This window comes from Eleutherodactylus coqui, chromosome 13, assembly GCF_035609145.1.
Source record: "Eleutherodactylus coqui strain aEleCoq1 chromosome 13, aEleCoq1.hap1, whole genome shotgun sequence".
Taxonomy (NCBI): Eukaryota; Metazoa; Chordata; class Amphibia; order Anura; family Eleutherodactylidae; genus Eleutherodactylus; species Eleutherodactylus coqui.
In genome coordinates, this window is record NC_089849.1 from 38,984,346 (window position 1) to 39,009,765 (window position 25,420).

Genomic DNA, 25,420 nt, shown 5'->3' on the forward strand with positions numbered 1-25,420 from the left:
AATGTCTATTTGTGATACAACTAGGCTTTAGGTGTCTCACAGGGTGTGGTACTGTATATGAGCTTGTCTGATGTTCCCCTTTCTGGCATTTGTATACACACAAAATATTTAATACTACGTTGACTGAAGCTGAGAATACGTCTGGCATTGGCCAAGATGTTCTTTAAATTCCCATAAAAATACTGTACCGTTTGCGACACCCACAATGCGTCCTATAAAAGAAGTATACAATATAGTTTTTCTGTTCCTACTTTAAAATAAAATCTCTATCAACCTGCTTAGACCTAACAATCCCATTACAATGAGTTGCAGTGAGAAGAAAGCTTGGTCTTGCAATGGATCCCTCAAAGAAGCCTCTCGTTTTGGTGGTGACTCTAAAAAACTCTTCAAGCATTGGCCCTCACCATTCCATGGAGGACTCTCAGGTGTATTAAATGCACATGGTGGAAAAAAGCTTATGAAAACTGCTCAGGACTCTTTTGATTATGTTTTGGGACCTAAGAGGGTACACAACGGCTATAGCCTTAATAATAGCTTTGGAAGTCGAAATGGATGGAAGAATGAAGGCTTATTCAGTACGAATCCTAGGGAAACTATGACGGTCTTAAACGATCGACTGGCAAACTATTTAGGACAAGTAGCAAAATTAGAAGAAGAAAATATTCAACTGGAAAGAAAAATACAGGCATGGCATGTGAACAATGCTCCCAAGGAGCTGCCCAACTACAGCAATTACTTCACGACCATTAAGGAACTTCAAAAAGAGGTAATAATAAAGCCTGTAGATATAGGTTAAAGAGGAAGTTGGGTATCCACCATGGGGGTCAGAGGGATATGGGAACCCTACTGTTTTACAAAAAGAAGAGCCTATGAACCCTAGGAAATTCTGAGTTAATAGGGATTGGGAGCCCCCACTCAGGAACCCTGTTAGCTTAAGCTGAGAACAGCTACAAACAGTTCCTCTTGCCCTGAAGGACCCAGCATGTTCATACATTGTGTGGCCAACCCATTAACTTAAATGGAAGTTGTGTAATGTTACATTTTTCCTTGTAGTGGCACTGCAGAGGGAAGGAACACTTGCTACATGGTTAAAACTGTCTGAATAGGGTCCCAAAGGCAGGACACAGTGTGATCAGCTTACCGTTGAAGGTCTCTCATAACAAGAAGGGATTGTCTATAGAAAAGAACCCCAGGGGTCAAATGGGGTCAGGCATTGAGCAAATATATATGATTAATATTATATGTAATATTTGTCTTTGACGTATTTTAACTGTATTTTCAACATCAGTTTCTACCATCTATTCCAGGTTTTCAATGCTAATAGTAGAAATGCCCAGACTATTCTGCAAATAGACAATGCCCGTATTGCAGGGGATGATCTTCTAAACAAGTAAGAACCATATATATTTAAGGGGGTACAAAGTTGTGGGGCATACCTTGTCAGAATGATGAATGGGTCATAGGGGAGCCTTCATCGGGGCCTATCCTTTTTGTGACTTGGCAGTTGACGGATGTTAAGCCCTGCCTCTTCCTGATCCGGGATGCAGTTGGTGGATGGGCAAGCACTGCAGCACTATGTGCTGTTCTGTCAGCCTAGTATTAAAGTCAGAAAGGGAGAGCTGCAGGCAGTGTGATGCCCCTCTCCCCTGCCAGAAAGAGGATGTAGGGAGTGGGGAAGTGACCAGTGCCACCTTTTTGTAGTCTCTGCTGAGGTTCCTGTGTAAGGGTGTACCGACCCCTTGATAATGCAGGGCTGAGCTTACTTCCAGCCTACAGGTCGTGAAGGAGTAATATAAAAGGATTTGACAAGCTGTGTATCAGGAGCAGAAGGAGAGGTTGCCAGAGGTGCCAGCAGCATGTGCGTGTTGATGAGCACATCAGAGGGCTCCATGACTGTCAAAAGGGGCAAAAGGAGGAGTGTGTAGTTTGTGGCAGTGACCATTGAGCCGACAGCACTGTCCCCAATCTTGGGGAACAGCGTAAAAAAAGGCTCCAAAGAACAGGTGCACAGAGGAGGACCCAAAAGGCCCTGAGAGCCAGTGACTAAAGTTGTAGAGACAGTCAGATAAGAGGATGGATTGATGTCGCATCCGTCGAGGATGTGCCTACCACCAACACATGTAAGAGAGGCTGGCCTCTGGAAAATACCAGTTTGCACGCATGAGTGGGACTTTAGGTTCTGGTACAAGCCAAGTGTTGGGACTGTGTTCGCAGTTAGGAATTGAGCCTTGAATTGAGTGGGGAGCTGAGACTGTGTGATTAGCTAAGAAGAAAACCCGCAGAAGTAGATGGAGCAATAGTGTGAGAGTCCATGTAAGCTCGCAGGGGCTGAGAGAATTTGCATAAAATACAGAGACAGAGACTGAATCTGGTGGTAGCATTGTATCATGGCGGAGCGGTGATAGACGGAGGCTGAAGCTGGTGTTGGTATTGTATCATAGTGGAGCGGTAACAGGCGTAGGCTGAAGCAGCTGTTGGTATTGTATCATGGCGGAGCAGTGACTGATGGAGGCTGAAGCAGCTGTTGGTATTGTATCATGGCGGAGCGATGACAGATGGAGGCTGAAGCAGGAGGTGGTATGGTATCATGGCGGAGCGCTGACAGACAGAGGCTGAAGCTGGTGTTGGTATTGTATCATGGCCGAGCGATGACAGACAGAGGCTGAAGCAGGAGGTGGTATGGTATCATGGCTGAAGTGGTGACAGACGGAGGCTGAAGCAGGTGGTGATATGGTACCATGGTCGAAGCGGTGACAGATAGAAGCTGAAGCAGGTGGTGGTATGGTACCATGGCCCAGAGGTGACAGACAGAGGCTGAAGCAGGTGTTGGTATTGTACCATGGCGCAGCAGCGACAGACAGAGGCTGAAGCAGGTGGTGGTATGGTATCATGGTCAAAGCAGTGACAGATGGAGACTGAAGCAGGTGGTGGAACGGTAGCGTGGCAGAGCGATGACAGACGGGGGTTGAAGCAGACGGTGGTATGGTATCATGCCGCAGTGTTGACAGGCAGACGCTGAAGCAGGTGGTGGTATGGTATCATGGCGGTGCGGTGACAGACGGAGGCTGAAGCAGGTGGTGGTATGGTATCATGGCAGAGTGGTGACAGACGGAAGCTGAAGCAGGTAGTGGTATGGTATCATGGCGGAGTGGTGACAGACAGAGGCAGAAGCAGGTGGTGGAATGGTAGCATGGCGCAGTGGTGACAGACAGAGGATGAAGCAGGTGTTGGTATGGTATCATGGCCGAAGTGGTGACAAGTGGTAGCTGAAGCAGGTGGTGGTATGGTATCATGGTCAAAGCAATGACAGATGGAGACTAAAGCAGGTGGTGGAACGGTATCATGGCAGAGCCGTGACAGACAGAGGCTGAAGCAGGTGTTGGTATGGTATCATGGCCGAAGTGGTGACAGACGGAGGCTGAAGCAGGTGGTGGTATGGTATCATGGCGGACTGGTGACAGACGGAGGCAGAAGCATATGGTGGTATGGTATCATGCCGCAGTGGTGACAGGCAGAGGCTGAAGCAGGTGGTGGTATGGTATCATGGCAGAGCAGTGATAGATGGAGACTGAAGCAGGTGGTGGAACGGTATCATGGCGGAGCGGTGACAGACGGAGGCTGAAGCAGGTGGTGGTATGGTATCATGGCAGAGTGGTGACAGACGGCAGCTGAAGCAGGTAGTGGTATGGTATCATGGCGGAGTGGTGACAGAGGCAGAAGCAGGTGGTGGAATGGTAGCATGGCGCAGTGGTGACAGACAGAGGATGAAGCAGGTGGTTATATGGTATCATGGTCGAAGCGGTGACAGACAGAGGCTGAAGCAGGTGTTGGTATGGTATCATGGCCGAAGTGGTGACAAGTGGTAGCTGAAGCAGGTGTTGGTATGGTATCATGGTCAAAGCAATGACAGATGGAGACTAAAGCAGGTGGTGGAACGGTATCATGGCAGAGCGGTGACAGACAGAGGCTGAAGCAGGTGTTGGTATGGTATCATGGCCGAAGCGGTGACAGACGGAGGCTGAAGCAGGCGGTGGTATGGTATCATGGCGGACTGGTGACAGACGGAGGCGGAAGCAGGTGGTGGTATGGTATTATGCCGCAGTGGTGACAGGCAGAGGCTGAAGCAGGTGGTGGTATGGTATCATGGCAGAGCAGTGATAGACGGAGGCTGAAGCAGGTGGTGGAACGGTATCATGGCGGAGCGGTGACAGATGGAGGCTGAAGCAGGTGGTGGTATGGTATCATGGCGGTGCGGTGACAGACGGAGGCTGAAGAAGGTGGTGGTATGGTATCATGGCGGACTGGTGACAGACAGACGCTGAAGCAGCACTTTTATTTTAACCAAACATAATTTTGCTTAATGAAAACATAAATATTATTTCTCTCCATAGTGGGTTCTCATACTTAAACATTACGTAATAACTTTTGGCATACCATCTCTTAAAGCAACAGTACTCAATTACCTTTTATATAGTACATTCTCATTTACCAGCATGGTGTACTGGCATTTACATCACCTTGACTACAGCAAGGCACACGTAGCACAGGCTTCTCCTTATCATGCCCGACCTCTATCTGCTTAAGTGCAGCATCATCTCCATCAAGTGGCGCCTCGTCATCCATAAGCCGGACCTCTCTCGCTCCGTAAGAGCTGCGTCGTTCCACAGAATGCACACGTCATAGATGTCATTTACATGGAGGTCTCTCTTCCATATTAACCCTTTCCAATCCAATTTGTATCCTGGTTTTTCTAGGGGGCTTACTCTTTTTCTGCCATTATACAACAGCGCTATATGCTGGCTAAAGCCAGTACTGCATGAGGTGACACATTGGATAGGCTCTGATAGCAGAGAGGCTGGCAATATACAGTAAGAGAACCCCGACAGACGTCTTCCAACATCAGAGCTGTACAGCCTTAAATCATAATGTCTTCAGAGGTCAGACAGTGGATTGGAAAGGGTTAATAACTTGCACCTTGACTCAGCGTGTCACATACTCCCCAGCTATCTGCTGCTCCATTATACGAACATGATACATGGCACAGCAAACAGTTGACATGAACTCATACATATTACAACATAACCAGATATCAAACTACATAGTGACTGCCCTCCAAGGTTTTGCAATAACTAATAGCATCATATTGAATCTGCTAAAGCTAGCGGTATGATCTTTTCTTGCGTGGCAAGCTGTAATTTTCATTGGTACTATTTTGGGGTACATACAAATTTTTGATCATGCCAAGCTACTATCATGTCGAGGGGGTGGGGGTCAGTGGGCTCTTGGGGTGGACCCTCACTTGGACTATCTCTTTAGATGCTGCAGTCAAAGGTGGCCATTATGTCAAATGGCAGCAATGGAAGCTAGTCTGATTGCGGTCATTGCCAGCAGCTGTAAGCCATTAAAAACAGAGCCTACACCCACTGGGTATGAAGTGGACTCCATAGTTATCAAACTGGCCGTAGCAAATGATGCCTTATTGCTAGGATATAACATCATTTCCTGATCTGTAAGGGTCCAACTGATCATGAATAGGAAGGGAGTGAACTGCAATACCTTGACAACCACATTATAGGACTTAGTGGGGGTCACAATGTCTGGATCCTCACTGACAAGTACAGATTAAATAAAAGAAAAAAGGTGGTCTCACACCTGCACTCGGGGGTCCGCTTTCCTGTTCCATTCATGGAGCAGGAAGTGGGGATCCCTGCGTCCGAACGGCACTCATCTCAGAATGGAACCAAACAGCTCTGAACGGACCCCATTGGCTATAATAGGGTCCATTCGGTTTCCGCTCAGGTGCCCGGCTTTTTCTTTCGGTATTGTGAGCCGGATCTGCAATGGAATCTCCAACTGGAGGTTCCAACACAGATGTGAAAACGGCCTTATATATTAGAATGTTTTCCAATATTGTATATTAAAGTAACATAATACAATTCTTCTCCAGATATAATATGGAGCGTGGGATATATAATATTTTAGAGGCAGATATACAAGCCTTACGGAAAGGTCTTGATGGGCTGAACCTGGAAAAGGGTGACTTTGAATTACGGATTAAAACCCTGGGGGAAGAAATGGAGTCACTGAAGAAGACTCAACAGGAGGTAATATGAGTGAGAATGAGGATTCTTTCAGACAGTTTCTCTATTGCATTGTACACCTCACTACACTATACTACACTGCATTATACTACACTGCATCATACTATACTGCACTGTATAAATACATACAATTGAAACGGCACATAGGCTATGTATACTGGGTGTACGACACCAAAGAGACTGATCCAAGGATCCTTCAGTGTAGCCAGAAAAGCAGAAGATGGAGGCAGCACGTCCAAGATAATATTCCTCTTTATTTCACTAGTGTCACTGCACTGCACTACACTGTAAACTAGGGTTCCCACCCATCCAGTAAACCACCAGCCTAGCTTATACTATACTCTAGAAGCCGGTACTTATTTTTTACCAGTCATATTAATAGCCAGGAAAGAACAATCACCTGGTACCAGAGGCGTAACTTGAAGCTTCTGGGCCCCAATGCCAAACCTGTAACAGGGCCCCCAACTATAATGCTTTATTCATAGTACTGGGCTCCCTATATGGAAAAGAGAGTCCTTATGGACCCCCCTAAGGCTCCTGGGCCCTGGAGCAACCGCATCCCCTATAGTTACGCCAGTGCCTCCGGCCGGGCAGTAACCACAGTAGCAATCGCTATAACGCACTCTGAAGTTCTTGTCAAGATGGCGCTGCAGCGCTCAGAGAAGTGGGGCTAATGTTACTACTAGGACCACTAAAGTGGGGGCTATTATTGCTTGAGTCCTGGAAGGTGGTTCTATTACTGCTGGGGACACTATTAATAATAGGGGCACCCCTAAGCACACCCTAAACCATGCACCCTTTTTTTATCTTCACCGGTATTTTATGGTGATAAAGTTGGCAACCCTATGTACAATGCTACACTTCACTACACTGTACAATTCTATAAGTCAGTGCAATGTATATTGCTACATGTCACCATACTATACTACACGGTACTACATTTCACAACACTAGACTACACTGCACATTATTATACTATATTACATTACAATATACTGCATTGTCCTATCTGTAACTATACTATACTAGAATAACTGTAGTGCACGATCCTATACTACCGTGTTTCCCCGAAAATAAGACAGTGTCTTATATTAATTTTTGTTCAAAAAGGTTTAACTTTTTTACATGTATAGCTGCCTGGACACTATTTAAATTGACTTTTTAAAATTAACTGTTAGCAGGGCTTAATTTTGGAGTAGGGCTGATATTTCAAGCATTCTAAGAAAGCCTGAAAAATCATTTTGCATCCTCAAAAATTCAGGAAAATCATGCTATGTCTTATTTTCAGGGTATGTCTTATTTTCAGGGAAACAGGGTAAGCTCTACTTTACTATAGGCCATTGCAGTATTCTACACAACACTACACTACATTGTATTGCTACTGTATATACCACTGGCGTAACTATAGGGGATGTGGTTGCTTCTGGGCCCAGGAGTCTTAGGGGGTCCATAAGGCCTCTCTTCTCGATATAGGGAGCCCAGTACTATGAATAAAGCATTATAGTTGGGGGTCCTGTTACAGGTTTTGCATTGGGAACCAGGAGTTTCAAGTTACACTTCTACGTTAAAGGAGATGTCCCGCGCCGAAACGGGTTTTTTTTTTTTTTAACCCCCCCCCCGTTCGGCGCGAGACAACCCCGATGCAGGGGTTAAAAAAACCACCCGCACAGCGCTTACCTGAATCCCGGCGGTCCGGTGACTTCAATACTTACCGCTGAAGATGGCCGCCGGGATCTTCTACCTTCGTGGACCGCAGCTCTTCTGTGCGGTCCACTGCCGATTCCAGCCTCCTGATTGGCTGGAATCGGCACGTGACGGGGCGGAGCTACACGGAGCCGCTCTCTGGCACGAGCGGCTCCATAGAAGACTGCTGAAGACCCGGACTGCGCAAGCGCGGCTAATTTGGCCATCGGAGGCCAAAAATTAGTCGGCTCCATGGAGACGAGGACGCCAGCAACGGAGCAGGTAAGTATAAAACTTTTTATAACTTCTGTATGGCTCATAATTAATGCACAATGTACATTACAAAGTGCATTATTATGGCCATGCAGAAGTGTATAACCCCACTTGCTGCCTCGGGACATCTCCTTTAAAGGGTTAAGAGAAGTTGGGGGGCTCCAAGATAAACTTTTGCACCCGGGCCCAAGAGCCTTTAGCTACGCCCCTGGTATATATTATATTATACTGGACTACTCTAATACCAATGTGATGTTTCCTTAGGAAGTAAACCGACTTAAAACACAACTGGGAGCCAGAGTGGATGTGAGGCTTGACGCCGCTCCTTCCGTCGACCTGAATGTGATCTTGTTAGACATCCGAAATGAATATGAAAGCTTGATGAAACAGAACATGAAGGATGTGGAGAACTGGTTCGTGACCCAGGTACTGCGCAAAATATGTGAGCTTAAGTATAATACCAGAACTTTGAGGACCTTCTGGATGGAGGCCGTTGTTTGGATAGTTAGCAGGGACGAGATGGGCCCCAGCAAGCAATTAGGGCCCGGTCCTGAAAGACCAGTAGTGCTTACACTTGCTTCCATGGAGAGACACACATACTGACAGGACCGCCGTATCCCATCTGATGCTGCGAGGTGCGTGCCATCTGACATAGCACTACCCCCCTCCAGCCGCAGCATTCGATTTCGCCCTTTCAAAATCTGCTGTAGATCCGCATCAAAAACCGGGTCAAAATCTGCACCAATGACGCAGATTTTGACGTGTTTTCCCGCAGTGATCTTGATGCAGAATTCGGTGCGGATCGTCTACTGTGGACAACCCACACCATTTTGTGGTACATATAAACATAACCTAAGGAGGGTTGTATTCTGCAGCAGATCCAGTGCTACAGCTGACATGCAGCAGATATAAATTCTGCACCACATATCAATTTCCACACGTGTTTGTGCTGACGTTTTGCGCAGCATGTGGACAAGATTTTGAAAATTTCATTCACTTTACTGCTACTGTAAATGCCATACATTTTCCATATGGAGGGTCTGCACTGAAAATGGCAGTGCAAGGAGCAATCTGTGCAAAGGGTGCTGTCAGTATGGGGCTAGCAAATTGGGAACAACATTTAAGGAGAACATGGTATCTGAAAATGTCACATTGGAAGCCACAGCAGGGGTCCTATAACTACTTGCGGTCACAGTTGAGGTCTTGTTATTAAAGGGGTTGTCCCGCGCCGAAACGTGTTTTTTTTTTTTTCAACCCCCCCCCCCCCCCGTTCGGCGCGAGACAACCCCGATGCAGGGACGTAAAGAAAGCTTACCGGAGCGCTTACCTTAATCCCCGCGCTCCGGTGACTTCTATACTTACCGGTGAAGATGGCCGCCGGGATCCTCTTCCTCCGTGGACCGCAGCTCTTCTGTGCGGTCCATTGCCGATTCCAGCCTCCTGATTGGCTGGAATCGGCACGTGACGGGGCGGAGCTACACGGAGCCGGCATCCGGCATGAGAGGCTCCATAGAAGAAAGCAGAAGACCCGGACTGCGCAAGCGCGGCTAATTTGGCCATCGGAGGCCGGAAATTAGTCGGCACCATGGAGACGAGGACGCTAGCAATGGAGCAGGTAAGTATAAAACTTTTTATAACTTCTGTATGGCTCATAATTAATGCACAATGTACATTACAAAGTGCATTAATATGGCCATACAGAAGTGTATAGACCCACTTGCTGCCGCGGGACAACCCCTTTAAATGAGTCCACAGCAGGAGTCCTATTATTAATTGGGGCCAGGTAGGGGGTCCTATTACTAAATGGGGCCACAAAGAGGTCCTATTACTTAGTAGAACCATAGCAGAAGCGTAATTACTATTGGGACCACAGCGGCACAATGTTACTATAAGGGGCAATGAAAAGTTCAATGGTGCTGTGATAGAAGGATCAGGAGAGTGAGTCATGGCTGGAAAAAACTCAGTGAGCCCAGAGAGAAGAAAACTGAATACGGATGATTCCAAACATAGACCAAATCACCAGTAACCACTGAAGGTAACTGTATTGTAATCACTTCACAAGAGAAGAAATATAGTTCTGAGTTTTGGTGCCATATTTATGAATTGAGTTTGGTTCTGGTGCTGTATTTGTGTGCTGAGCTTGGTTCTGGTGCTGTATTTATGTATAGAGCTTGGTCCTGGTGCTGTTTATGTTATGACTTCATTTCTGGTGCTGTGTACATGTGCGCTTGGTTCTTGTGCTGTATTTATATACTGAGCTTGCTTCTGGTGCTGTATTTATGTTATGAGTTTAGTTCTTCTGCTGTGTATATGTTGTGCGCTTGGTTCTGGTGCTGTATTTATGTACTGACCTTGGTTCTGGTGCTGTATTTCTTATGAGTTTAGTTCTGGTGCTGTATTCATGTTAAATAAACTAGTTAAGAATGGAAGGATACAGTGTGGCTGGCAGCACACAGGTGGACCATCCCACTTGCGGCAGTCAATGGCCGTATAATTTTGACAGTAATTTGTGTGGCCATGGTTTGGCTGCGTATGCCCAGTTGCAGTATATGTTTCCACCCTAAGGGCCCCTGCACACTGGTGAGCGCGATATCACTGCGAGAAAGTCGCAGCCATATCGCAATTTTGCTCATAAGATGTTTGAGTGCCAGCGATGCTTTTTCCTGGAAAAACGTTGCCAATCACATCGATGCTGACTGTAATTTTCTCGCCCGATAGACGACAATAGGGGATTTTAATGTTAGAAAAGCGGCGCACGAAAATTGCAAGTATGGGAGGCTCCATAGGGAAACATAGGTGATTAAAAAAGGTCAAAACGCGGAAAGATAGGACATGCAGCGATTGCTAAATCTCGCAACGTTGCGTGAAGGAAAATATCGCTAATAGGAATGAAGGCTTTGAAAAGAACGGGTTTCATAATTCTGTGTTTTCTCGCGCTGCCGCATTGAAAGAGCTCAGTAGCAGTGCCGGGGAGCCAGCCGGAGGACGCGGCTGACAGCAGGAGAGGTGAGTAACTTTTTAATTATTTTTTTAACCACTTTTTGATGATTATCGGGGAAGGGCTTATATTTCAAGCCCTTTTCCAATAATCATTCTGTGGGGCTTGTCAGAAACCACGGCTTTCAATGGGATCGGCGGCCCCATTGAAAAGCCTGGTGATGTTGCAGCGATATCACAGCGATTTGCTCGCACTGCTCTGCGAGAGTTTTCACTTACTCTCGCAGTGCAGTGGAGAAAAAAACGCCAGTGGGTGGGAGCCCTTAGGGTACGTTCACACATTACTGATTTTGTCACAGATCTGCAGCAGATTTCCCCCTTTCAATTGAATTCATATTGAAGGGGTCAAACCTCTGCAGATCTGCATCAAAATCTGTTACAAAGAAGCAGCATATCAATGACATATAAATGCACCTCTGGGGTTTTTTCATACGGCAGAATCCAATTCTGCCACTAAAACTGCTGCAAAAATCCACAGCTATTCTGCCACAGATCTTGCTGTGGATCCGCACATGGTTTTAGCCCGGTCCAAATCTACACATTTCTAATGCGTCTCCATGCAGATCCACGTAAAAATAAGCAAGATGCAACAATACATCTGCAGCGCCACCTACTGGATAGCAGCATTCCTGCAAATCAATGTCTGCCTTCCTTATTTGCATATATTTCCTAGAGGAGCATGCATGGCCTTATGAGTCTCCTCACTAACCTCCTAGATGTCTCCTTACAGATCTTCAAGATGTCTCCTTATAGACCTTCTAGGTGCTCTCCTTAGGGCTCTACTCCTACAGCTGTGGCAGAAGTCTGCGATGCTATCCCATTGCTTTCAATGGGGCCCATCCCCATGGGGATGAAGGAATTCCCTGACATAGCTGTCACAGCTGTAGCAGAAGTCTGCGATGTACTCCCTATGTTTTCAATGGGGCTGGTGCTGCTGCCGCTGGCCCCATTGAAAACGGTGAGCGATATTGCAGATATTTCTTAGCGCTGCGAGGCTTAAGTGAAAAAAATCGCAAAATGAGTATAAAACCATTGAAAATCATTGGTTTCATAATTATGCGTTTTCACTCGCTCTCGCATTGCAAGAAAACATATCGCTAGTGGGTAGCAGCCCTTACAGAGAAATCATATCCCTCCCGATCCATGTGAAGACGTGACAGCTTAGCTGTGAAATTCTGCGGCGGAACCAGATTTCACCATGTGAACGTACCCTAAAGGTGGGAATTACTTATGGGCCAATACTATGTTCTTGCCCCGCAGGCTAAAATTTGGCCAGCCAGTACCCTGATTGTTAGACTATGATTATTCTATGATTGTGGTCTAATTTATTAAAGGGTATTAACCCCTAAAATTAAACCAGTCCACTAGACATCCTCTTCTGTATTCAGGATATGTATAACTTGAATCTGCAAGCTATAGGCAGCTATGGGTTGGAGTGAGAGTCCTGCTCACAAGAACTTACAATCTATGAGGAAATAGGGGTGACAAGAGGAGGTAGCAGTGCTTGTTCTCTGCAATGGTCCGTCCATCTTTCATATAACTAGGGTAGCATACATAAAGCTGTATGAGCCGTCACCAGCAGTATCTGTGTATATACAGATATGATGTGTATTGGAGTGTAAGCCTGTGGGCGATACAGTCAGATGAAAACATCAGGTTATGAGGAAGAATGTAGAAGAGGGGTAAAGGGTCAAGAGAGAGATTAGGGAATATAAATGCCCCCCTCCCCCCCAAAGAAAGAGTTTTTAGGGCGCTTATAACTGTGGGTATGGGAGTTGACCTGATTGTCTGGGGGTAGCGCATTCTAGAGAACTGGTGCAACTTGAGAAAAGTCTTAGAGATAGCAGTGGGAGGTTCTTTATATGACTTGAGCAAAAGTAGGAATTTAGCCACCAAAAAACCAAATTATTTCCTTTGTGCCAGCATGGCTGGCCAGCTTAAGAGGAAAGTAACCAAAGTTGTTTTGCAAGCCAAAAACTTTAGAAAACAAACAATTGCATCTCAAGGTTGTCGCTGCAAAGTTACTGAGACGTATTATTAACTATAGATCTCTGCACCTGGGATATTGAAGTAATGTCTGTTCTTTATGTTCCTTTATCTGTACAGAGTGAAATGTTGAACGAACAAATCATTTCCAGAACTCAGCAGTTGCAGATGGAGAAAACAGAATCTATTGAATTACGACACGTGATACATACGTTAGAGATTGATCTCCAGGCTGAATTAAACAAAGTATGTTCTTATATTTTAAGGCAGGGTAATCCAGTGGGTCTGAGCCCCTTTGGTATGTACTAACATTTCCCCTCTTCTATCTATCAAGCTTCACCTAGTAAAATCAGCCGATCACCACGGTGGTGTGCTGTAAAAGGGGTCATCTCTAATGAGACCACAGCTGTAAGCAGGGGCATAGCTATAGGGGGTGTCGGGGTAGCAGTCATTACCGAGCCCTGGAGCCTTGGGGGGCCCAAAGGCCCCTCCATCACATAAGAAGACACCAGTATTATAAACAGGACATGGTAGGCAAGGGGACCTGTTATAGATTTTGCATTGGGACCCAAGAGTTCCTAGTTACGCCTCTGGCTGTGAGCAATACTTTTCTTGGTAACTAGAACAAAAACTCTTTAAGGGATAGACTTAGATTAAAAAAGAGGTCTACAGCAATATTAATGAGACTGCCATTATTAGTAGAGTGGGAAAACTTTCTCCCCATTGAGTCGGATATTGGGGTATTGTCCAAATAGATTTTAGGGGTTTCTCCTGTGACCTAAAATTGTTTCACAGCCACTCCATACTCCCTGGTTACTTCTAACATGTAACTGTTGCAGCCACTGGCTATAGATGGTCACTGTTATGGCCAGTGATTGGTTGCAGCTGTCACATCTCCTGGTCATCAGCAACCAGGAAGGATGGAATAGTTATGAATCACTTTGAAGTTGTGGAAAACCCCTTTAATACTACGTATTGACGTAAACTACGTATCCTCGGTGGTTATGCCCACTTCTCCTCTAGTCACTTTCTAAATGTAACAAGTGAGGAGAAAAATTGCAAACTTCACCGTTAATTCCTTGCACATCTCAGTTACAACTTTTTGGGAGCACAGAATCTGTTGTCAGAGGTTTAGTCAATGTGCTCCAGTATGTTGATGATCACTCACTAGTTTCGTAGTATCTACAATCTGTATTTCACCATTTCTTTTCGTCTTGACTTGTTACAGAAGTTGGCTCTTGAAGGCACCTTGGCAGACACTAAAGATGATTATATGACTCAGTTAGCTTCTATTCAAGATTTGGTTCACAACGTGGAAACGGAATTGGCTAGGTTACGATGCGATCAGGAGCGGCAAAACCACGAGTATAATATTTTGATGGATTTAAGATCACGTCTCGAGATGGAAATTGCTACATATCAACGTCTCCTGCAAGAAGAAGACATGTACGTTAGAAGAAGTGTCTACTATATCTGTAAAATGGGTATAAAATAGGCTGGTGGGACACGATTATGATTAGTTCCTTCCCAATGTCAGATAGGTTAAGTTATGATTTTGGCTTGTTGGTAATAGTAGAGTATTGGGATATGCAGGGCAAAAGTGGAGAATGTAAAATGCCCTACAGCCCGTAATAAGTTCCTCATGAACACTGACTTTCTTAGGGTGCCTACAGTTTTTGGTATGGAATTTGACGTGTATCTGCAGAAGATTTCACCATTTCAATTGAAAGGGTGATGTTTGCTGCAGATTCACAACAGATTTTGGTGCAGGTTTTCTGCTGTGGAAAATCTGCCCCAATTTTGCTTTGTGTGAATGCACCCTTAAAGAGGATTGCCACATTGACTAGGTCTTATTGAACAAGAGGATTGATATGGCTAACATACTAACATGACATCCATGTGATCGAACTAGATGGATATGCTGTTTTTCATTAGCATGCCTTTTGAGTTGCCCCTTAAATAGGAGTTGAATGTGGGCTGTATAGTAGATAGAGTAATTGCCTTCTATATAATAATAAATGTCCTGGATTGTAGAGGTCTATCCCAAAAGAATTTCTCATTAAAGGATCTCTAGGGGAAAAAAGATGGGGCATGTCGAAATTCAATCTGCCTGGCCCCTCTTTCCAATGACACTTGCAATCAGAAACAGTCAGGAGGCCCTCATTAAATACACAAACAATGAGGGATAAAGATTCATCATTAAAGAGATTTTCCGGGACTTTTATTACTGATGACCTATCATTAGGATAGGTCATCAGTAGTTGATCGGCAATGGTCTGCCACTCAGGAGCCTCTGTCAATATGGACAGTGCTGGCAGCAGAAAGTGCTGTCAACATTGCAGAGGATCAGGTTGGTACTACAGGCACAGCTCTATTGAATTCAGTGTGATCTGTGCCTGCAGTACCAACCAGGGCCTCTACAATCTGGACAGCATTATCTGCTTCCAGTACTGTCAGCAATGACAGCGAGGCCGGTGATCAGTTGATCAACAGGGATCCTGAGTGGTTGACCACTGTCAAAGTACTAATGACCACTGTGAGTGAGTCACATGCTCTGCCTCATATCACATGACGGGGACATCATCAAAGGTCCTTCATCGAGAGAGGGAGTTACATGCTCCACCCCTGATGACATTACGCTGACGTCATCACAGGTCCTTCATCTCAGCCATGATTTCACCTCAAGCTATCAGCTGTATAAACGGAGCTCTGAGCTTCTCCTCTGATCACATGACAGTGATGTCATCACAGGTCGATCAATATTTTGACCAACTCCAACCATCATCACAGGTCCTTCAGTGAGTTACATGTGATGATGTCATTCATTATATCATATTATAAGTGGCGTGCTGTGCCACCCGAAACACTGGTACTATAAATAATACTAACAACTAGTCAATCAACTATTGATGACCTATCCTGATGATGGGTCATGATGAATAAGTCAAAGGAAATCAATTATTGGTGATCGCTTTCATCCATCCCCTCTCCTGGTTTTACCATACACCTATTGCAGTTGCTATATCTCAGAACTCAGTAATTCAAACTTTGAGAATAAACCTAGTTCCACTTTTCTTCTTTTCCCCATTCAGCGTTCCACGGGTCGCAGCCACAAACCAAAACAGTAAGTAAAATGTTTTTACTTTGGGTAATGACATATTCATTCTAATGTCTTGCACAATGGTAATCTGAACACGTTACCGATTCAGACGGGGAAAAGTATGAATAATTTTACAGAGTGTAGTATTGTTTTTAACCTGTAGTAGTCACTGTTCTCAAATGTCATTTGTGCAGTCATAGACAAAAAGTATAAAGTGTGCATTTTCATTTTCATGGAGGGTGGGAAAGCAGTTACCGGACCCCTATGGTCTTATTTTGAATGGGAGCTGGAAACAAATGAATCGGCCAAAAATGGTTGCACCTACACCAATAGTGGATGCCTGTAGGGTCTAGTAATAACTGTTTAGATTAGACTATAAATTGGCATTTTAGGGTGTTAGCCAAGATCTCAGGCAATAAGAAGGTCCACATCTTTCAATCTGTATGGTAGAAACTGGCATGGCAGCCACATGATGGATGGTGAGAACCTGTACAGGACTTTTTTTTTCTCTCTTTAGAGAAGGTGTAATTTTAGTAAATAAGGGGATAGGACACTGTCCTAAGGATTATTAAAATGTGTGAAGGTAAACATACACCAGACTCTTCAGTCTTGGATGGTAAACTCAGCACCATAAGGAGGTGTCCATATTGATCTCAGCTACGAGGGAAGGGGCATAACTACATAAGGGGGCAGAGGAAACAGTGGACCCTGGTACCTGAGGGGTCCCAAAACTCTGCTGCCACGTAAGGGGACACTAGTATTATATATGGCACATGGTAGGGGAGAGGCCTAATACAGATTTTGCATTGGGACCCAGGAGCTTCACGTTACACCTCTCTATAGGGGCCTTCCTCGTACATGCATATCACTGGCATTTTATGTAAAGTTTATGTTTCCAAATGGATAACTCTGTTCCTCCTCTATTTAGGCTCTCGTAAGCGTGTGAAGATTGTTTCAATCACAGAGGACTATGAAGATGGGAAATTTGTGGCAAAACAGGAACAAGTTCATCATATTTAGGCTTCATTGAAAGTGATTGTGAAATATACAGAAGTGTTATCACATGGTGTTATTATAATTTATTTTTAAGGCATCATTATCCCCCTTAGTGAACAGCAGTATGCCTTTTTACGGTGGTCACTAATGGGCCTTATTCCAATACATGCACCTTTTTACAGAACATCAAAATACGATTGTGCTGCATAAAGGGCACTAGCTCTAATGGCTGGGAGCGGAGAAACCTCTGATCCCAGCCTTTTAACAGTTTACATACTTTGATCAATCATTCCTAATTTGTCTCCTAATGGAAGAAAACTAAAAAGTAAAAAAAGGGTAAAAACTGGTAAAAATGTTAAAAATAAACATGTAAAAGTCGTCCGTCTTGAAGTACAAACGTCTTCTTCCTGCAGTAAGGGCTCAGTCACACGGGCGCATCGGCGCCCGTGTGACTAAGCCCTTACTGTGTTTAAAAATTTTTTAATATACATTTATGTATATATGTAAAATTATCACCACATTCACAAAAAATCTAGCACATTATTTGAAAAAGACATATAAAAAGGGATCAAAAAGTCATATGTATTACCAAATAGTACCATTAAAAAGTACAACTCGTCCCACAAAAAATCCTCATGCAGAAGTGACGAAAGTAAATGTTAGGGGCTTGTGAATGTGTAAAACAAAACAAAAAAAACCAAAAAATACAAACAAAAAAAAAATATATAAATATGTGCGTGAAAAAGTAGCAAAACAAAAAGCTAAATGAATTTGGCATCAATGTAATTTTACTAACCCACAGAAGTAAGTTAACATATTATTTACACCACACTGTGAACAGTGTAAGAAAAAAATAAATAAATTAAGAAAAATGTGAGAATTGTAGATTTTTACAATTTTACCTGCAGAAAAATGGAATAAAAAGTGATCAAATGTTATATGTCCCAAAAATGGAATCAATAAAGACTAGAGATGAGCGAGCGTACTCGGTAAGGACAGATACTCGAGGGAGTATCGTCCTTACCGAGTACCTGCCTGCTCGCCCGCAAAGATTCGGGTGCCGGCGGGAAGCAGCGGGGGAGAGCAGGGGAAGCTCTCTCTCGCCCGCTCCCGCCTGCTCACTCCCGCAACACAGCACTCACCCACGCCGGCACCCGAATATTTGCAAGCGAGCAGGCAGGTACTCAGTAAGGACAGATACTCGAGCGAATATCGTCCTTACCGAGTACACTCGCTCATCCCTAATAAAGACCGATGCGCAATAAAAACCCGAACAGTCATAGAAGCTCTGTCAATGCAAAAATAAAAATGCTACGGCTCTTGGAATGTGGTGGAACAAACGCAGATCTTTATTTTTTTCTAAATGTGTTTATAGTGTACAAAAAAAGCAAATCAAAAAACTGTATAAACTTGGTATCACTGGAATCGTCTGACCCGGAAAGTTAAAGTTATCACACTATTTATTTTTGTATGCTGAATACTGTAAAAATGAAATCCAAAAAAAAAAGGTGAAATCCCCCCCCCCCCCAAAAAAAAAATTAATAAAAGTTATACAATACATTATATGTTCCCAAAAATGATGTCATTAAAAATACGACTTGCCCCACAAAAAACAATCCCAGCTATCAATATTTCAATGTAAAAATTAAAACGTTATTGCTTTAGGAATGCGATGATGAAAAAAAATGAAAAAATTGTTTGGTTATTAGGAATTAAAATGGGCCCTTCATTAAGAGATTAATTTCAGGGCACTTACATATGAAAAGAGTTTACTGTACATAAAAAATAAAAACAAGAACAGTAAACATGACTAAATGAATGACAGATTGCTATATAGAGCGACAGAGGAACATGTCTATGAGGGTCTCATAGGTCAATGCAATGCACTGCAATACTAAAGTATTGCTGTACATTACTGGAACAATCATTCCTAATAAAACGTAAGTCTCCAAGAGGGAGAAAAATAAAAAGTAAAAAAAGTGTAAAAGTAGTAAAAATGTTAAAAAATAAAAACGTAAAAGTCAAAATCCCGCCTGTCCCCACTAATTATGTAAAAAAATCTATATTAATAATAATTTGGTTCACAAAAAAAGCCAGCACATTATTTGAAAGTAATATATAAAAAACGTGACCAAAATGGCTAAGTTTGCATATCTTGCCTCGCAAAAATGGAATAGAAAGCGAAGCCAGAGGGTGACAATAGGTGAGGGAAGAAGATTCCTGTGTTGTAGTGCGGTTGCAGCAAGGTTACTGTAGTTTGTAGTTTTCTAATGAGGTGGGTTTTCAGGTTGCTTTTGAAGATTTCAAAGATGGGGGGGGGGGGGGGGGGTCTGGCAGTGTGCTCCAGAGTATGGGGGATGCATAGGGAAAGTCTTGGAGATGGGTAGCCAGTGAAGGGATTAGCAGAGGCAGAGGAGTAACAGGAGGAGACATAGATTAGTGAGGCAGCAGAATTGAGACTGGATTGGAAAGGTAGAAGAGCATTGGACATGAGGCTAAAGAGTAGGATGTTGCAGTAGTCTAGGCGGGAGATGATGAGGGCATGCACTAGCATTTTTTGTTGACTTGACATTGAGAAAGAAGCAGATTTGAGAGATGTTTTTGAGTTGAAGGCGGTAGGAGGGCTTGGCTGTGTGGTTTGAAGGACAGAGCAGAATCAAAGGTAACCTCAAGGCAGCAGACCTGTGGGACTGGGAAGAGAGTGGAGCAATTGGCAGTGATGGATAAGTCTGGTGGGGAAGTTAGGAGATGAGGCAGAGATAATGAGTTTTGCTTTTTCCATGTTGAATTTTAGAAAGCAGGAGGCGAAGGAGAAGTATATCATTGATAGAACTCTTGGATTCTTAATCGCAGAGAGGTGTCGTCTGGGGCAGAGGGGTAGATTTAAGTGTTATCAGTCTAAAAGTGGTACTGAATATATTAAAAAATTGTAAACCTTTATAAACCAATGAGCCAAAAATACAAGCAAAAAGACCAAATAGGAGTATAAATGATCAAATATTAGACTCCTTCTACATAGAAATGTACTCTTATAAACCTCCTCTCCCCATTCCTCACAACACACATAGGTGTGATTGCATTTCACACTCTGTTAGATTGGTGATATCTCTGTTATCTGTACTTAATATCCCCAACATTGATTATTCAGTTATGTAAATATCTTTGTATATTAAAAAACAGTGTAATTGATTTTGTGGATTCATCTGTACAGAGCAAACCTAATAAAATGAATGTAATATGAAATGTACATAACAAAATGCATATGTATGACTACTGATATCTTGTAACCAGGTTGCTATTAACCCTTTCCAATCCACTGTCTGACGTCTGAAGACATTATGATTTAGGGCTGTACAGCTCCGATGTTGGAAGACGTCCGTCAGGGTTCTCTTACTGTATATTGCCAGCCTCTCGGCTATCAGAGCCTATCCAACGTGTCACCTCATGCAGTACTGGCTTTAGCCAGCAGATAGCGCTGTTGTATAATGGCAGAAAAAGGAGACCCCCCCCCCCCCCCTATGAAAACCAGAATACAAATTGGATTGGAAAGGGTTAAAGGGCTATTATTACGTGAACAGACCCTAATAAAAATAATAAACTAGCTAATTACCGGAAATGACCATATGGTGGACTTGGACTCTTCAGGATCTCAAAATGAGCCAGAAAAATCTGACCACTCTCCAATGTTTTCTGGGAACCTTGGCCATGACATGTAGCAGAGTAGGCTGTTCAACTATAGGCAGAGGATGCAGTTGCACCCGGTCCCAGAAGCTTTAGGGGGCCCAAAAAGACTCTCTTCTCCATATAGCGAGCCCAGTACTATGAATAAAGCATTATAGTTGGGGGCCCCGTTACAGGTTTTGCATTGGGGCCCAGGAGCTATAAGTAATGCCTCTGGCCACAGGAATTCTGCTGGGCCCCCACAATCCTGATAACTCTGTATCTTGAATCCTCCATGAGGAGGATGTGACTGTCACTCCATTCATAGAAGTGAACGCACTGGTGGTTGCGCAGGCTTACCGCCACTCCATTCTTAGGCCGGATTCACACAAATGTACTTGCTCAGCGTTTTGCGAGCGCAGTACGCAGTGAATGGAACCCATTGATTTTAATGTGTTCGTTTACATAAGAAAATTTTGCGTGCCCTTTTCATTTGCGCAAAAATTACGCGGCATGCTCTATTTTCCTGTGCACTTGTGCACAACAATTGCACATATTGAACTAATTAACTTAATTGCCCATTTCAATGAATGGGAGCATGGTTGTATGTTTTATTGCATGCACAAATGCACATGATTTGCACCAACAAAAAGTACAGTAAAACACGCACATGCACGCGTAAATATGCAATGCCCATTGCGCAAATACACAACGCAAATTGACAACATAAATGCGCTGACCCCTGTGGAACACCGGCCTTATGGAAGATTCGGGATACAGAGATCTTGGAATCTCTGGGAGTCCTGGCGGTCGCACCACCTGCAATCCAACGTTTATCCTCTATCTAATCAATAGGGAATAAATGTTATAGTAGGAAAACCACTTTAATATGAAAACACTTTTTATGGCCGAGTGCAAAAACACTGCAGAATATATAATGGTTATCAGAAGTTACATTTTGGCATTAGTTGTATACAATCTAAGGAGTTAGTAATATATATTAGTTAACCCATTTGTTCTCTATGATGTATAAGTACTAGAGATGAGCGAACCTACTCGGCCACGCCCCTTTTTCGCTCGAGTACCGCGATTTTCGAGTACTTCTGTCAGAGAAAATTCTAAGTACAGCACCAATCAGGCCCACCCCAATGCCCCGCTGCCGGTGGTAAAGAAGAAACACCACACAGAGGTCTGGTATAGTTCCTCACACGGGGACATGACTGCGCTGCGCCTTTATTACAGATTACATGAGATCTTATACCCTTTGGTCTCATCACTAGCAATGGGTGATGGTCTCATTGGCTCAAATTCACCGCATAACCATATATGGAAAGTCCGGATTTCCGGCCTGAGACAGTGAAAGTTCAGATGCATAGTTGAACGGTCTTCATCTAGATATGGCGCTTCTGGGAAAACGGCCAAGTACACGGCCTTGTGTCTGGTTCTTCTTTGCTGTGTTTAAAATACATTTTGTCTTCGCCTGGCAAGGCCTTTGGAATATCTGGTATAAGGCGAAGTATTAAGTTTTTCATAGAGTTAGTACATATGAGAATAAAGTTAGTATACATATAAAAAGAAAGGCACATAACTATATCTATATAAATGTATATATTCCAGTGTTTTCTTTTCTACCTACAAGGATATATATGTATCCTTCTCACTTCCGTACTCGGGCGAAAAGATTCGGGGGGCGCCGTGGGTGAGTGGGGGGTTTCAGCGGGGAGTGGGGGGGGAGGGAGAGAGAGAGGGCTCCCCCCTGTTCCCCGCTGCTACCCCCCGCTCCACCACGCCTCCCCCGCCCCCCGGCGCCCCCCGAATCTTTTCACCCGAGTACTGAAGTACTCGAAAATCGCGGTGCTTGATCGAGTAATTACTCGAAACGAGTAGGTTCGCTCATCTCTAATAAGTACGTTACAGAGGTTCAGGTTGGGTATAAAATCTGAGCTGTTTGAAACAGCTGGCACCCATTGCAAGCTCCAATCGTGGCTGTTGTTAATACTGACTGTGGCATACGAAATGTCAGCCGAAACGGGGTTTCCCTCTAACTCACTATCGGTGTCATGGGCTACTGATGGTTGCCATAATAGCTCTGGGCCAAATGAAGGCTTATAAGGGCAGCTGTGTATTTAACCCTATTAAATTCTGGACCCACAGGACTTAAATGGTGAACGTTAAAAATACCGTATACTAAAGTATTGCAGTATATTGTAAAAGTGATCAAAGGATGGCAAGTTCAAATTCCCAAAGGGACTATGAAAACTTTGTTAAAGTCTAAACAAAATTAAAGTCAAACAAAATTTTCAAATATAAAAGAAAATAAAAAACTTAAAAAACTATTTTTCCCCAAAAAAAATTCTGTAAAAAAAAAAAAAAAGAGAAAGAAATATAATTGGTTTCGCAGCAGCTGAAACTATCGAAATATCGCATTATTTTTATCCACACGATGAAAGCTGTAAAAACAACATATTACAAGAATGGCTGTTTTCTGGTCACCCCTCACCCTTTCACACCTACATCAACAGAAAAATTAAAAATAATATTTAGTTCAGAATATGCCGGCAAAATGCAATTCCTTTTTAATAAAATGTTTTTTAATTTTTTAAAAGTAGTAAAACATTAAAAAATTCATAAACTTAGTATTTTCACAACAGTGCTGATCAATAGAATAGAGATAACATGTCATTTTTTTCCCTGCACCATGAATGGAGCAAAACCCCTGAAAATTTGCATGATTACAAAATTGGAAAGACAAAGAGAACACAGGACTTTCAAGCACTCAAACACAGGAGAAACGAGGGGCCAGGAAGAAATCTAATTGGACGCCACCTCCTGGCCGCAATCCCACTCTGGATTAATATATAGACTCCTTTAGACATGTGGTGCAAAAGGGAAGCATTTAATATCAATATGCAGGAAAGAAGGGCCATCTATGCACTCAAAAACAACAAGGAGATCACCATTAAGCCTGGAGATAAGGGTGGCGCTATAGTCCTCATACTACACAAAGCTGGCAACCCAGGGAGGCCAATTATCTCAGGCATGGGAACCCTCACTGAAAAAATCTCAAGATGGGTAGAAGGTATCCTCAAACCACTGGTGAAGAATACAACCAACTACTTGCAGGACACCATAGACCTACTGAACAAACTGTCAACCATGGATCCCCTCTCCGATGGCGTCATCCTGGCCAACAAGAATGTGAAGTCCTTATATTCTAACATCCCACAGAAAGATGGACTGACCACCTGCCAGGCACATCTTGAGGTCAATGGGGTTGCTTCTGAATTGGTGTTACAACTCATAAGATTCATCCTCACACACACTTATTTCTCCTTTGGCAAAGAGATATTCTTGCAGCTCACCGGAACCTCCATGGGCAGTAAAACGGCACCGCAATATGCCAACCTTTTCATGGCAAAACTGGAGAGTGACTTTCTGGCCTCCTGCCCCAGCAAACCATTGGCCTACTTCTGCTACATTGATGACATCATAATCATCTGGACCAACACTGAGCAAGAATTAATAAAATTCCATGAGAGATTCAATGCATTCCACCCGACCATAAACCTGACATTAAGCTACACATATACAGAAATATCAATATCAGACATCCCTCTTCCCAAAACCAATTGATTGAACCACATACCTCAGATGGGACAGTTCCCATCCTAAACACATCAAATGGTCCATCGTCCACAGCCAGGTCATCAGATATAACCGGGTCTGCTCCAACCCAACAGACAGAGAGAAACAATTACACAATCTCAAAAAGACATTTTTAAATCAGGGCTACCATCCCCCCTCCATTGATGACTAAATCACTAGAGCCACCAGAATACCCAGGAATCGACTACTCCAATAAACGGAGGTAGAAAAAAACGGACATGTGCCTCTAGTAGTGACTTACTATTCACAGCTAGAGATAATAAGGAAGACTGCAAAGAAACTCCATCATAGCCTACACAAGGACAACCATCTGAAAACCATATTCCCGGACCCTCCCCATATAAATTCTTGAAAATTTCTCTCATGTGTGACTGGGAAGTATGAAACATCTATAACACAGATAACACTGCTGACCTGATGACCTCTTAAGACTAATTCAGGGGCCATAAAATCTCCCCATATATGTATGTATTTCTGTTATAGTATTCTTTTAAGTGCAAATTAATCAGATCATGTCTGTGCCTTGTCATAAGTATATGTATATGCATGCCTCTTCGGATCCATATCTATTTGCCTTGATGAAGGACCCTGTGAGGTCTGAAAGCTTGCATTAATATCATGTATTATTTGTTAGCCATTAAAAGGTATCATATCTACAAGATAACTTGGTTTCTCTTACTGAGAATAATCACACAAAAATGGGATGAAATTGAATAAAATGCTAAGTTTTCCAATCCAGTATTTGGTGTATTAAGTGGTTTATTAAGAAATATAACTAGTTCTGTAAAAAACAAATGCTCATATGGCTCTGCTGATGGAAAAATAAAAAAAATGTATGGCTCTTGAAAGGTGAGGAGCAAAAAAATAAAAATGAACATCTGAAAAATGTCTGGTAGTTAAAAGGTTAATGTGTAAGTAGGGTGAAGAAATGCACGTCTCATTACGAATAGGGTCATTC

The 25,420-nt window shown here is 43.4% G+C and overlaps 1 protein-coding gene across 1 annotated transcript; it reads left to right on the plus strand.

The window, feature by feature from the left end:
• Positions 1–301: 301 nt before the first annotated feature.
• On the plus strand, positions 302–17,160 carry LOC136587356 (keratin, type I cuticular Ha4-like). The gene is made up of 7 exons (XM_066585926.1): positions 302–766; positions 1,308–1,390; positions 5,948–6,104; positions 8,322–8,483; positions 13,161–13,286; positions 14,269–14,515; positions 17,069–17,160. The coding sequence occupies exons 1-7, from the start codon at positions 302–304 to the stop codon at positions 17,158–17,160; spliced, it is 1,332 nt and encodes a 443-aa protein (XP_066442023.1).
• Positions 17,161–25,420: the final 8,260 nt, after the last annotated feature.